General features: G+C 42.7%; 2 protein-coding genes and 1 long non-coding RNA gene across 3 annotated transcripts; 2 read left to right on the top strand and 1 right to left on the bottom strand.

Moving 5' to 3' along the window:
- Positions 1-41: 41 nt before the first annotated feature.
- LOC136442560 (uncharacterized) lies at positions 42-2,490 on the bottom strand. Its single transcript, XR_010757027.1, has 5 exons — positions 1,861-2,490; positions 1,542-1,574; positions 959-1,069; positions 530-616; positions 42-148 (listed from the first exon to the last, which is right to left on the bottom strand). It is a non-coding gene; the product is annotated as an uncharacterized lncRNA (long non-coding RNA).
- Positions 2,491-6,023: 3,533 nt separating this feature from the next.
- On the top strand, positions 6,024-8,406 carry LOC136442484 (uncharacterized). Its single transcript, XM_066439360.1, has 4 exons — positions 6,024-6,254; positions 6,817-6,845; positions 7,130-7,231; positions 7,517-8,406. Exons 1-4 carry the CDS (start codon positions 6,139-6,141, stop codon positions 7,585-7,587), a joined length of 318 nt encoding a protein of 105 aa, XP_066295457.1. The 5' UTR covers positions 6,024-6,138; the 3' UTR covers positions 7,588-8,406.
- Positions 8,407-9,539: 1,133 nt separating this feature from the next.
- LOC136442170 (uncharacterized) lies at positions 9,540-12,790 on the top strand. Its single transcript, XM_066438870.1, has 4 exons — positions 9,540-10,024; positions 12,063-12,137; positions 12,311-12,415; positions 12,530-12,790. Exons 1-4 carry the CDS (start codon positions 9,826-9,828, stop codon positions 12,628-12,630), a joined length of 480 nt encoding a protein of 159 aa, XP_066294967.1. The 5' UTR covers positions 9,540-9,825; the 3' UTR covers positions 12,631-12,790.
- The last annotated feature ends 1,929 nt before the right edge of the window (positions 12,791-14,719 follow it).

The raw sequence follows: 14,719 nt of genomic DNA, 5'->3' as shown, positions 1-14,719 counted from the left end.
GTTTATAAAGGAATCTTCTTCTGTCTCTGCTCTGGCCAGAAGATATTTACTGCCAATTCTTCATTTTTTTCTTCCTCAAGTTTGCAGCACAGGTATCCCTATGCTGGCTTCTGAGTTTAGCTGCCTCCATCTTTAGTAGAGAGCCAGTCTGAAACACAGAAGTTCCACACATAAGATGCTTACTTAACATCATGATACATGTATCAGCATAATGTATGAACAGTCCTAACAGCTCATGTAACGTTACATAATGTGTCTCTCCCACCATTCCCGACATGTCGACAGTACACGTAACGTTACCTATGTTACTTACTGTACGCAAGGTTTTGCAATCTATTCCAGTCTGTTTTTGCTGGAGAATTCTCCTCAAGTGATATCAGTGTAATCATTACAACAATATGTTGAATATCATCATATATATTTCAAATATCATCATATATGTTGAATATAGGGCATCAAAATTGAAAAAAATTAAGATCTTTCTACCCACATTTTTGTGTTAGAGGAATACAATAGAATCACAGTGTACCTGATTAGACATACGTAGCACCGGTTGGACCCACACGTCCCGCCATTGTGGTTTCCTTCACAGCCTTTACAGTAACTGTACGTTTATCTGAAGGATATACAAATGAAGTAAACGTCATGGTGCTGTAATATACAGTTTCCGTGCCTCAATATTCAGCCATTACGGGTTAATTAGCTCTTGGAGAAAAATGTACCTAATATATATCATCAAAACACCTACATAATAGTGTGATTTGTTAAAGTACACATTTATCACCATGTTGTCATCAGTAAAAATACCATCGTATATCTACAACGTAGGTTTTTTTAACCATTTTTCTATGCTGTAATGATGGGCTCCCTTGGAAATGATTAACACGAGACCAATACCTATCAGGCTGTATTAGGAACACAACGCAAATACAAACAAGATGTACATAACTTTACCTACCACCATATTTTCGTCCGATTTTCCTCCAGTAGTAAAAGGTGATCCCAGCGATCACGAGCAGTACGGCTACAATAAGGACTGCCACGGCCCATAGCCAGGATAGGTTTTCTTCTGCAAAGATTTATATTTACAATCACAAAGGTGGTAAGAAATCGGAGAGATGGCGATATATACACACGCACGCACGCACATACACACACACAGACACACACACACACGCACACATAAAACACAACGTTACACACACATACACACACAGACACACGCACACATACATGCACACACACAAATACATACATGCACACACATACATACACACACACGTACACACACACTGAGGAACACACAGAGACAAATTTAGTTGTAAACACATACACACATACATGTATATATACGTACATACATACATACATATATACACGTATACACATACATACACACGCACACACACACACAAACACACACACACACACACACACACACACACACACACACACACACACACACACACACACACACACACACACACACACACACACACACACACACTGAGGTGTTGCATTTCAGTGAAGTCTAAACTTACTCAGTGTTGCCGGTGTGTCTGTACCCAGGAAACCTGCAAACACATAATACATTTATTCAGCATACTGAATACGCATGTTTGAATCAAACAAGAAAACGGTAAACGGTTCATAATCTTTTAACCTTGGTTGTGTTGTAAAGTCCATATCGTCATTATAGCTTCTTATCCGATCCAGAAATGTCACAACGGCCGAAATATTTCGTCGTTTTATCGTGAAGTCAACAAAGTTACTGCATAATACACTCATACTGGAGTCCAACGAGTAAACGTATGATTCATGTAGCCACTTTGGGGTAAGGTCACGACAAAGAATACTCACAGTGTGGGCACCACGGTGACTCGCCATACTCCGTACATGTACTACAGCTCACACAGTTAATAGAACCCGGAAGCTGGTCCCACACCTGACCTGCTGGACACAATACTGCGGGCATTCTCTCAACTGTTCCTCAGCCACCTGTTGTCTCGTAAGGCTTCAGTAGGCTAAGAATCTCCAAGTTCCTCTCTAAACTTTGTTTGAAATCCCTGTCGCTTGGCAAGCTCGCCCACACGTAAAAGTCCAGCTGATTCATTGTTCTATTTCTGGCTCTTACGGTGTGAAGTTTGTGACTCATAACGATCTAGACAGGTAGCACTGCATTTCGGAACAAACTTCGCAGATTCCTCTGCACAAGACCACAGGATTTCATTGCCTGTTGGTAATGAGGTACTAAAATTTTGTGTGGGCGATGAAAACGGCCTACATGTACTACACATCGCTGGGTTTGTTGACCTCCTGTTTACCGGAGAAAATTTTGCAACACCTGACTCAGCAAGAGTCACGTGATCCCCTCTTTGTCCTATACAGTGTCAAAGTTCAGTGATCAAAAGGAACGTGAATTTGGTCACAAGCGACCTCAGTCGGATTCCATTCACCATATTTTCTGAGATCAAAGTTTTGTGTCTCTGGTTAAAGCAAGGAGGTAAACCTCCTTGGTTAAAGGCCAAGAAGCATGAAATATTGACAAATTCCGTTGAACACCTTTGCTATTGAATGCAACGCGTGTACAATGATTTTGCATGCAGTTTAGCAAAAAGACGATAGATGGGGCATTTGCCATAAACTGGTGCAACTGTATAGTCTACACAATGACTGCGTACCAATCAGAATATCATAATGCTCAATACACAAATTTCACGTTTAATTGTTTTACGAATATGGTCAAGTTTGAGAAGGCATTGTAAGAACTTATAAATGAACAATTTATCTAAAAAGTGAAGAGTACAGGCCTTTTGTGCCAGGTTAATCTATCATAGTTCACTGGCCAATATCTTCGACGAATAGCTGCTCTCTTGCTGTCCAAATCTTTCTTCCACGCCCCTTCACATTAAGGATACAAAGCACCTTGTTGCTTGGCAGATTTTCCGTACGGGAAACTGGTGTGGCGCATACAATGCAGGCGGAAATGGCCCCAAGGGTCAACGACTCAACGGTAAGAATACACAAGCGATGTCATTCTACCTGTCCGCGTATCACGCATAGCTGACGGAGATAAACATCAGAGGTTGTCTAAAGCCAAACGAGGGCTAAGCGATGTCTCACCAGCGGGATTTTCGGTTGTAGTTTAAGATGTTTGCTTGTTTTGTTCCCTTCCTTGCGTAATATGTTGTTCAACATCAATAGAGAGTATCATTGATTTTTTAGGACATAATACATAACAAGAGTTCTACGACCTCATACCTTCGCGAAATGATTTTGACCTTTATGACTGACGTATTAGGAGTGTTTTTCATCAATCAAAAATCATACCAGTTGATCCTCCTCACCCAAATAACATAAGTTGTCCAAACCTCCTTGTTATGATTATGAGCTTAACAAAGAAGGTTATGCTAACATTTTTCATCAATAATGCAAATAAGCTCCTTATTAGCATAATTTGATTCAATGGTGTTCACATTCACACAACTTCTAAATGCAACAAGTATGAAATTGCCGTTATTTACTAGTATGGAATGATAGTAGTTTCTCATGAATTATGCAAATTAGGCCTACATTTGCATAATTTCTATCTATTGACATTCCTCTCTTCCTCAGTTACAAATGTCACATATTTGAATAGTCATATCATGGAACACAGCAGGTTTTTAAAATTGCCTCATTAATTATAATCTGATTTGCATAATTATCATCCAATCATACAAAGCATCACATAAGCTATCTACATACCAAAAATCATGACCATCCATCAAGCCCATCTCGAGTTATATTATTTTCTCATTGATTATGTAAATGAGGTTCTCATTTGCATAGCTGATATCTATTAATATTTCTCTCTTCCTCAGTTACATATGTCACATGTTTGCGAGTCCTATCATGGAAATTGAATGTATAAACTTTCCTCATTAATTATGCAAATTAGTTACTGATTTGCATAATAAGTATCCAATCATGTACATCATCGCTCAAGCTATGTACATGCAAAAAATCATGACCTTCCATCAAGCCCTTCTTGAGTTATTCCCTTTCAAAGTCTGAAGCAAAACCTACCCCTGCAGTTCCAAAAAAGTTGCTAGGGGGCCCAAACCTATACCACTTACTCTCTGCCCAACGAACTATCTACCACTCAAAAATCAGTTCCATAGCATGTCCACAACACGAGATATCATAACATGAAGTTCCGCTTCAGTACCGTAACAAGCCGATAGGGGGCCCAAAATCTAATCATTTTCAGGTTTCATCGAGACCTACCAACATACCAAATACCAAGACAATCCTTCCAAGAATTCTCGACTTATCGTGTTCACTAACAGACACACAGACATGCTCGGTATTCCCATGCTGTGGCACTGCATTAATGACTGTTCTTACTCATATAAGGCCGTGTATATCCAACTTTGGTCAAAATTTGTATGTTTCAGTCTTTTAATTGGTGTAAGGAGATATCTTTGTGGTTTGGTTTCACATGCTCCGAGTGGACTCTTCCAGGCTGGGAGTAGGTCAAAGTTGACGATTGTTTTCGTCTGTCAGCTGTTACGAGAGAACGAGCTGGTCAACTGTCTATTTTCTTTGCATGATTCTAAAGTAGACAGATGTGGCTTTCTGGTGCATAAGAATTTTTGGGGCTTGCAATTAAGGTGAATCCTTTTCTGAGCCCTTGTTTTAGTGCTTTAAAGCATTACTGCCTATATGGGCAAGCCTATCTCTTGTATCTGCCCTACAGCTGGCTGATAGCCAATTTGTCCCTGGCAGCTGCAGTACATGTAACTGACGTTTCCTGCCTGCCTCATGACCCCTCATGACCCCTCATGACCAACTTTGCCCCCAATCTACCCGTATCAATATCCCCGTCGCAACCAGAACGCATAGTAAAGCATACAATTGAACACATTTTTACACTTTTCTCGTTAATTATGCAAAACACTTCGCCCAAAATCTAATCATCTTGAGATTTGCCACATACACACCGACACACCAACTACGACAACAAACCATCCAGGCGTTCTCGACTTATTCTGTTCACTAACAGACACACAGACAAGCACCGTCGAATAACCTTCTCGACGAAACCATTCGTCGCGAAGGTAATAATGAGAGTTTTTAATAAACACCGTCTTGCAGGCCATTGCTTGTACGTCTGTGGCTTTTCAGAGTCTCTCATAATCTTGGTTGGTTCGATTTGGGGGCTAATTTTAAAGCTCTTTTCCAGTCCATCGGCGTTTTAGATATACGTGACATGATGCTTCTTATGATATGTAAGATTACCAATCGCCACAAAGTTGCGTTGCCAGTCCTGCCAAACTCCGCTGCACGTGTAAAGCAACGCATGGCTGCCTACAATTACCCCTGATGAGGTGAAAACATGTGTGGACTTGAATCACTTTACACAAAGGTCTGACCCCTGACCGCCCATTGCGATAAACCAGTGCTGTGAACATACTAGTATTTATTTCACTCTAGTAACCGATATACGTTCAGCCGTCATTCAATTTCTTTGACGAGTACACATCTACCTGCATTCCGGAACAACTGATGAAGGATCCCCCGACACCATATACCTGACTGCTGTTTCAACCATTCAACGCGCGGACCTCGATAGAGCAAGGGGGCCGGGCAGGAATTTCGATTTTGTGATCACTACAATGGGAGAAAATATGCTTTGTACGGTGTCGTACACCTTTCAAAGTCTGTCGGTGGTTTTGAGGCCGGTAGCGTTCGTGCTTGATTTTAATCTGACCAATAGACATCGATCTGTACTTCAAAAGTATTTTTCTATCGGATGTTTTCTGCTTGAAAGCAAGGAGGTTAAATAAACGCTTATGTTTCCGGAGGGCAGGGGTTAGATCGATAAGACGTCCGGCCCGGGGGCGTCAATAGTCAAAGCGTGCATTAGAGCACGTACGGCCATCTGTCCTTAGCCAATCAGGACACGCCCTCGGAATGTTAACAAGCTCTGATATATCCCCCACAAACTGGCCCGCCCATCCTTCAACTATTACTTCCACGCCTAGCGCCTGCGAACGGGAGCAGCCAAGCTTGAGCCTCCTGCACGGTACGGAGCGACAAAAGTGTACCATACCGACCTGTGCCTTTTCTCCCGAATAAGCCATTTAAGACACCATGAGTGACAGCTGTCCACCTGGATTCGCGTGGGACGAGGTTGTTGAGGACTGCCTGCCGTGCAGTCTATGTAAGGATTTTCCGACGACCGCGATATGCCAGAAGTCACCTTGCAGGTAAGTGCCCGTTGATCGTGCCGGTCCCTTAAACTTGTAACTCTCCAAGCAGAGGTTCGGCTCCGGCTTGTTTTTGACGTGTTTTTAGGCGTATTCGTAGGGCTTTCAATTGTCCCGCTTTCTTTATGTTGGCTTGGCGATATAAAAAAAAAAAACGGGACAAAATAGAAAGCCGACAAAAACGCCTAAAAACACGTCAAAAACAAGCCGGAGCCGAACCTCTGCTTGGAGAGTAATGCATGTTATTTGCCACGTGTTGATCTCAAACTTTCCTTCTTGCCCACAACCTTCAGTCTTTTAGATCCGATTAACTCTAAATTATAACGTTTATGGTCAATTTCAAATAAAGGTATCTCCTCTATGTTCATAATTGTAGGAGCGAAGTTCTAGTAATTGAAGCCAACACCGTAGAAATGCCCCCAGCGTGCGCCAATCGCTCTGATCGGGTAGGCAACGCGCCCAGCACCGTAAAAATACCGGGAAGCTCCCGGTGGTATGGTAACCAGGCTAATCTACTTGTCAACTGTTGTAGTTCTTTCTAATCTGATCATTTTCCTTGCAGTGACACACCAGGGGGCAATCTCGGCAATGGTGAGTTACCCTTTTTTTGCAACAGCTACAATATTTTACCAACGTGTGACGTAACTTTACCTTGGTGACCAAATTATGGACAACGCAAAACGATAGTTTTTGTTTACAATGTCTCGACCACTTCCGCCGATTAAATCAACTAGATGCCTGTTTTCTACAACGCTAAGTGCGCTTCTCCCACCAATATATCTGTGTGTAATTTTGTTCGGCAGTAAGGGGGTAGCGCTAACAGTAAGATGTGTATTTTTCATATGTAGATGAGACAGTGTGGTTTTGTCGTTCAGGAACCCTTCCGACTGCAGCTGTGGTGGGTATAGTGGTGTCCTGTGTGGTAGTGATGGCGGCTGTCTTGTTCCTAGTGTACCGTAGGTGCTGGAGGGACAGAGGTAAAATAATTTCATATGCCACATGTATTTACTAGCTACAGCTGTGAATAAAGTAACACTTCATACACAATTAAGTCTTTACCGAGACTCTGGATATCGATCAAGTGAGGTCACATGTATTGTCCGAATCAGTCCGATGTGACTTCCTGTTATGTGGGTCATATAAATCTGAATTCTGTAACATTTGTGTCCTACACAGCTATTTCATTGCTGACATGTAAACAACGACAGCAACTGATCATGGCGGCTGAGGTTTTGGAGTGACCACATGTTTATTTGTTTCAGATGTGACGACACGGCCTGTGCAAGTCGCTAATACTGACCCAGGAGAGGACTCTGACACCCAGAGGCTATAATGTGGGGTGTATAGAATTTACATGGACGATGTAGAAACGTAGGAAGAGCTTTGAACGCATATACGCTTTTAGAACTTTGTTCTGAGCAAGGCTGCACATTGTAGATCTACTATCACAGTACATGCCAGTATCTCTAGAGAGCATAAACACAGATGTACAAATTCAACGATGGACAAATGACGTCCTAAAGATTGAGGTCCACTGACCTTATAAGCCAAAATAGTTCGGAAATAGATGTAGAGTTTGACGGAATGGAAAATTCCCGGCCGTATAGACAACAATACAAAGGTCCGACTTGGGCAGCATGTCTCGATTTTTGACGTAATGGAATTCCCCACCCCAACTGTTTTGTATTGCGTTTGCTTCCATGCAAAATTCAAAAATGTATTTACCTTTTCTGCAATATTAGCCCTACAAGTATGCATATATATGACTAAATATGCAAACAATGACGGTTATGGAATATGGAAATCAACAATACCTGTCTTGTGTCACGTACTTTTGTCGGGGACGGGGTATGTAGTGTTCTTTTTTCAGTTTTTGCGGTGCCCTGTTCCTAGGCAGACGTGTGAAACTCGGGGAAAAGTAAAAGTTCAAAACAATTAAAGACGGCGAGCAGCGAACAGAATGTAATAAGTATCAAACATAGTTTGGCTTAATATGTGACAAATTAACATACCACAGGTCGCTGAGGGCACATTTTGGCTACCTTAAGATTGTTTCCACTAACGTATGTTGCAGTTGATTAATTGCAGTTGGTTTTTATCCTCTTTTGCCAGGAATCCAAAATAAACATTGCAGCACATTTGACTCACCGCACATTTTTGATCTTTTCCTTTTTTCAAAACATCATGAGTTCAGCATTTGTTAGATTAAAATATTCTCTTGACAATCGTCTTTCGGGCTGATTTTGAATTAAGTTAGGAGTGCGCATATAGACATGTCAGAAATACCAGATATTAGAGCACAAAAGATTAGCTAAAGGTCAACATTCCAGCGGCTCGATGCGTACATGGGAAAGGCGGAGGGCCGGGTGAAACTTATCAAAATGCTCCAAATCAGTTGTTGACGGGGACGGATCATTATACATTTGAACGTAGTACTAGTAGATTGTCTCCAAATGATTTTCTCCTTCAACTAACTTAAAGGTCACTGATAAAGGGGGCTGCAGTCACGCGATGCATCGTCCGTCCAATCAAAACGAGCCACGCCGGCGTATAGCCTGACGGGTTGCATGGATTCTACCTACAATTAAACATGGCTAATGTTACCGACCGCCAAATAAGATTACATTTTAAACCTCATTACAGCCGATGAATACTTCCTGATGAAGCACCATACAGTACTTAGGATAAAGAGGTGTTGATAGAGGCTTAATCACCGGTTAGGGTAACAGCACAGAGATGTTATCTTTTCACAGCCCATGCGTACCTCTACACAGATTATGCAAACAATCTCGGGTTTGTTTACCGACGCATGGCGTGGGGTATAAAGGTTACATATACATGCAGACAGGTGGTCGTTTCCCACGGTAGCAGGTGCACAATCGAAGCCATAAAGTCAAAGATCGTGAGAATCGGGCATCATTAGCGAGTGATAAGAAAATTGTGGCCCGGCAAGCTAAGAATATGAAAAGATTTCCCAACACGAGAAACAGTGAAAAGCCATATGGTCGCCATTTATAGGCCGCACCTCTCTTACGTCACTTGAAGGAGTGCCGGGGAATCCCCTTACTCAGGTGCACGTTGGGGCGATCCATTGTGTCAAAGGGGTGTCAAAATATGCGTGTGTCATTTCTACCTTTCTGGTTGGCGCTAATGAAGTTGAACTAAGAAAGACAAACTATATTACCGATGAGTAAATGCCCTGAATAGATCTTTGTACCCATGCATGTAATTGCTGATGAAAGACGTGATCTTTTAAACCTAATTTATAACTTATCTACCCCTGAATAAACTTTAAACATTCCAAGGCTCTCACTCCCATTCATGGTTTCTCGCAGGTGGCCGCCAGCGACCACGTGAACACAGCGTGTGTGAAAGGGCCTGCTGAAAGCAAACTAACGCCCATCCTACAAAACTGAGATTTGCGAATCAAATACCGACAGTGGTTGCCAGGGAAACTTCGCTGTGCAAACAGACCTGTTTTTCACTTCAAAACCAGAGAAACGACAGGACCAGCCCCTGCACGCGTGTGGAAACATATTTCTCGACATACACACTGCGCGTTCTCCCTGTCATGGTCTTCGTGATCGTCCACCTGTGCTTCCTGACCCCGTGGTTGGGAGTGAGCGCCGCGCCCACGAGGTCTCCTCGGGAGGTAACGTACACGTGCCCGCCTGGCCGTGTGTGGGACCCGATCAACCAGGACTGTCCGTTATGCAGTATATGTTACGACTATCCAGCCATGGAGATGTGCCAGAATAACGCCTGTCCAGGTAAGTGGCCGGATAATTTTACTGGTTCGAAGATATTGATATATCGATATTCGCAAGTTGTTGACCGTGACAGACAAAATGGCCGCACATTGAAGACCTACCCCTTTACAGATAGCCTTCATGATTCCTTTTTTTGTTCTTCGTACATGTTAGATACATGTAGTTGTCAATCAGGAGGAGTCGAGCTGGTCGGCCCACGGTCGCTAGCCTCCACCAGGCCCCATAGGAAGCTGTGAAAATAGTAGAAATTGGCCAAATACTATAGTAGAGAGATAACATGCAAGAGGAAGCCTGGGTGTCAGCCGGCCAGGGAGTACATTTTACGAGCTACAATGTACTTCTAGTTTCTAGGTCAACCTACCCTCTTGCATGTTATCTGTCTATTTGGCCATTTTCTTGTATTTTTTCCAGCAGCCTATGGAGCCTGGTAGAGGCTAACGACCATGACCATTGGTGTGGACAGGTGGCCCCCAACAGGACGCGTAAAAAGACTATGCTTTCATGAAAGGTGAAAAGCGGGAGATTTTATCATCTTGACAGACGGCTCATAATCACCTGGGCGATAACATTATAGAGCGATATGTCTGGCTTCAAGGGTTTGTAGATTTTCATCTGAAATATTCATAGCCTCGAGGCTAGAACATATTGTCACCTTAGCTTTGTGGTATTGATTTTTATCCGTTTGGGATTACAAGTCATTTTTCAGATGTATATAGCCCTCTTGATAGGATAACACGACAAGGTTTACTGTTGTCGAACATTGACCCCGTTCACACTCATTTTTTTCAATCGCGATTGAAGTATAATCGCGGTTGTTCGATCCGATCGCGATTGAACGCAAAGAAACCGTTTTGCGTTCACACTGCTTTTCGCCAAGTGGATTAAAGTACGCCGTGATCCGATCGCGATTGAAGCACGATTGAAGCATGCTATCGGCGATCATCTGGTAAATGTTGTTGTTGTCCTTGTTGTCCTTGTTTTGTGTCTATTTTTCCGCTAGACATAGACCCCGTTCACACTCATTTTTTTCAATCGCGATTGAAGTATAATCGCGATTGTTCGATCCGATCGCGATTGAACGCAAAGGAACTTTTGCGTTCACACTGCTTTTCGCCAAGTGGATTAAAGTACGCCGTGATCCGATCGCGATTGTAGCACGATTGAAGCATGCTATCGGCGATCATCTGGTAAATGTTGTTGTTGTCCTTGTTGTCCTTGTTTTGTGTCTATTTTTCCGCTAGACATTGTCACTTGGTGCGGTAAATGTCCCTCTTTCGGTGACATTTCCCCAGTTTGGCCTTCACCTCCTCTCTCCCCCAGATTGCGATGAGGACCCTGGTCATCTGCCACCAGCTGAAGTTACTGACGGAGTTTTATTCTTCTTCTTGGGCATTGTTGACGATGAAAAGTTGTTGTTGTTGTAAAAGAGCGATCTGACGTGCGGATTGGGTTTGTTTTCCCGCGCGATGCGAACTATGACCCCACGTACCCGCATGTATGACCTCCCACCCCCGGAACCACCCGAAATCTCCGCCGATCGCGATGGAATGAATCGTAGTTGTGTTCACACTCAAAATTTGATAGGATTGGATTGGATCCGATCGCGATTAATCCAATCAAACTACCTCCGGAGGTAGTTACAATCCAATCGCGATTGGATCGTTTTGGATCGTTCCAATCGCGATTGGGAGCGTTCACACTGAAAAAATCAATCGCGATCGGATCGATTCAATCGCGATTATACTTCAATCGCGATTGAAAAAAATGAGTGTGAACGGGGTCATAGTTCCGGTATACGCTTAACGTGAGTTTTGAACTCTTTCATGTTTGCAAACAAAAAAGTGTTGGATCTGGACAATTATACTAGTAGCGCCGTGACGTCCCAATAACATATCAAGCTTCTACTAGCTCATTTTAGCATCCCTTCCATTAGTCAGTTCCCTAGAGAGGCCCAATCCCCTGTCAGTGAGAGATTGTGTGCCACTGGTTAAAGTACAATGATCAGCTAAACGTTCATTTCTTTCTTTTGTACGTGTAGGCTCCACCACCCCCGCCGCCGGGCAAACAACTCCAATTCCAAATCAAACAACCATGGGTGCCGTCGGAACAGGCGGTGGGTGTAATTCAATCTCGCCTATTTATTAAAAATGTCCATTGTGTCTTTTTACATACATCGAATACTTTAAGAGTGTGTACATTAGCGCCATGTCTAAAGCTTGTTTACTGTAGTCATTAAGTTTGAAGTGCATATTTTCCATTGATTTTTAAAAAAAATTGTTGTTTCAGTTCAAGGTCTGGACGGAGGCACTGTGACCCTTATCGTGTTGGGGTCCATCCTGGCTTGTGTTGTTATTGTTCTTGCCACCGTCTACATCTCATACAAGATCAGAGGTAACTACAACACTGTAAACTTGATATCAAATCGTTGTCTTCAAATACCACAACTTTCAACTGACATATATATATATATATGCTATACCTAAGTATACGTTCTTGTTTCCGCAGAAAATGCCCAGGAAAAAGCTGAGAACAACGAAGAAGAGGAGCTGAAACTGCCTATACAGGAGGGCCAACAGGGGACGTCCGAAAGGGTTGTCATGGAATAGACCAAAGTCATAGTGATGGAGCTCCTTCAAAATCAGCAAACGCGCTATGATAGAAAACACACTGCGTTTTTTTTGTCCCATTGTATTTATGACGATTTTGCGACAAAAATGCTTCGTTTCGGCAGCTTTTTTGCTTTCTGATCAATTAGGAAATTAAAGAAACGTAACGTTGGGTAACATAAATTCGCGGGGTACTTAAATTCGGGATTTTTCGAAAACGGGGTATTTAGGGATATGTGCTAGATGCAACATCAGTAATACCGCTAGAAATGCACACTTGACAGACTAACGTATTCAGAACACTGTCTGAAAAGCTTCGATAACCATGCATTAGAAGTTGGCTACGTCAAAAACTCTCCGCCCCTTATTGTCACAGTCTGAGGGCTTCGTGGGAGAATTACACAACATGGTTGTCGGCTGGTTTATAAGAAAAATGTCACATCCGCTTCCTGCTAAACACAATTATTTACAAGACAACTTATTACAATCTCTTTTGCTAACCTGCAACTGGATTCTAAGTGTGATCAATCATCAAAACTCCTCTCTGTTGCTACAACCTACGGCACGTGTATTTTCCCGCCGCCATATTGTTAACCAGAATCCTGTTGTCAAGTAGACGACAAAGGTTTGTGAGGAACACTTTTTTGTCTAAATGCTGCGTGTGATAGTGGACTGAGGACGATATTTTCCTCAAAGTTTGCTCCTAACACAACAAGGAACACATGGACATAGTAGTATTACCATTGCTACGGCATCCAGCTAACTTCCCATGAATAATGTAACGTTACACGTTGCCCGATGATGACGATGGGCCGACTTTGAGTGAAGTTCTACCGACTCAACACACGGGTTGTTCCCGAACTGGCCTGATGTGTGCGGTACGGCCGTTTTTTCGTGTATTTTTTTTACTTGGACACGTCTATATCCATAGCACTCTCCTCAAGCCAAGGATGGAACGAATAGCTGCTGTATAAAATGTGATTAGCGGTAAGATATTCAAGACGAATGTTCTCTCCCGAATTAATGTGCCCCCCTGTCCGACAGCACCGCCATTGTGCGTGCGGCGGACGATAGTTTCAAGTTGAAATATTATGGTGTCAGCACGACTAGAGACAAAATCTACCATATATATGATTAGTGCAAAGATAGTACATGATACTGACAGAATTATAGAAAAAAAGGATGGTTTATTGTTCTGCTAGATTGATTTCAGTCAACCATTATCGGAAAAATCCCGAATTTATGTTACCCAACGTTACGTTTTTGTCCGGGTTCTTTTGAAGACAAATAAGATCGAATATGGATATTTTGTTGCAGACTGTGTTCGTTTAAATGTGACCCGAATTGTTCGTCCTCCTTCGGTCTTATGCTACAACATGTACGTGAAAAAGAATACAGCATTGCCGTAATAACTTAATTGCTTTTTTTGCCCTGTACTATGCCTTAGTCTGCACTAGACTGACAGTAGTAGTGTATTCTGACTCTTTCGTAAACCTTTACCTGTCTGTTTTGTCTGGTATGCTATGTGTTCGCCATTGGAAGGCGTCCAGATGCCCCCTACCCCAGATTTACACTGGAAGCCGCTGTATTCGTGCGCTGCCATTCCTGACAGCGTCCGAAAACTTCCCAGCTCCAAGCTTTCACTGCATACAGAAATCACACAGGTGGCCAGACGCGCGTGACAGTTGACAAATGATCTCTAGATCCAAACAACTTTATAGTTCGCCGCATTCACTTTGAATAAACCGCTAACGACTTCATAGCAAACACTTTGTTTGACTTCTTATCACGGCATTAGGACAAACTTACCAAAGTGTGAATCGTTTAGCTACTTTTACCCATTCTGTAATAAGTTGGTGTTGAATAAACAACTTCAAAGCAAGTGTGGGCTGTGTGGCGTAATGTCTTGTGGGTTGGTATCAGATGTAGTTACAGCACGTGCGCAGGGGACAAGCTCCTGTTGTTGACAAGGGTAGGGCTATCTGATCAGTGTTTCATCAGTCCTGGTGTTTCACAAAGGAAATGATTACACGCACCGACACGAAATGTGAAGCCAAGCAAAGCGTTAGAAGTTTGAAGTAGTGTTTTG

The sequence above is a fragment of the Branchiostoma lanceolatum genome, chromosome 9 (assembly GCF_035083965.1).
Source record: "Branchiostoma lanceolatum isolate klBraLanc5 chromosome 9, klBraLanc5.hap2, whole genome shotgun sequence".
NCBI lineage: Eukaryota > Metazoa > Chordata > Leptocardii > Amphioxiformes > Branchiostomatidae > Branchiostoma > Branchiostoma lanceolatum.
The sequence above is the reverse complement of the archived record's forward strand: the minus strand, read 5'-3'. Positions and strand labels throughout refer to the sequence as shown.

Coding starts and splice junctions, on each gene's coding strand:
- LOC136442484 (XM_066439360.1), top strand. CDS start 6,139: ATGAGTGACAGCTGTCCACCTGGATTCGCGTGGGACGAGGTTGTTGAG. Junction 6,846..7,129: donor AGGGGGCAATCTCGGCAATG/GTGAGTTACCCT, acceptor TTTGTCGTTCAG/GAACCCTTCCGACTGCAGCT. Junction 7,232..7,516: donor TAGGTGCTGGAGGGACAGAG/GTAAAATAATTT, acceptor TATTTGTTTCAG/ATGTGACGACACGGCCTGTG.
- LOC136442170 (XM_066438870.1), top strand. CDS start 9,826: ATGGTCTTCGTGATCGTCCACCTGTGCTTCCTGACCCCGTGGTTGGGA. Junction 10,025..12,062: donor CCAGAATAACGCCTGTCCAG/GTAAGTGGCCGG, acceptor TTGTACGTGTAG/GCTCCACCACCCCCGCCGCC. Junction 12,416..12,529: donor CATCTCATACAAGATCAGAG/GTAACTACAACA, acceptor TTGTTTCCGCAG/AAAATGCCCAGGAAAAAGCT.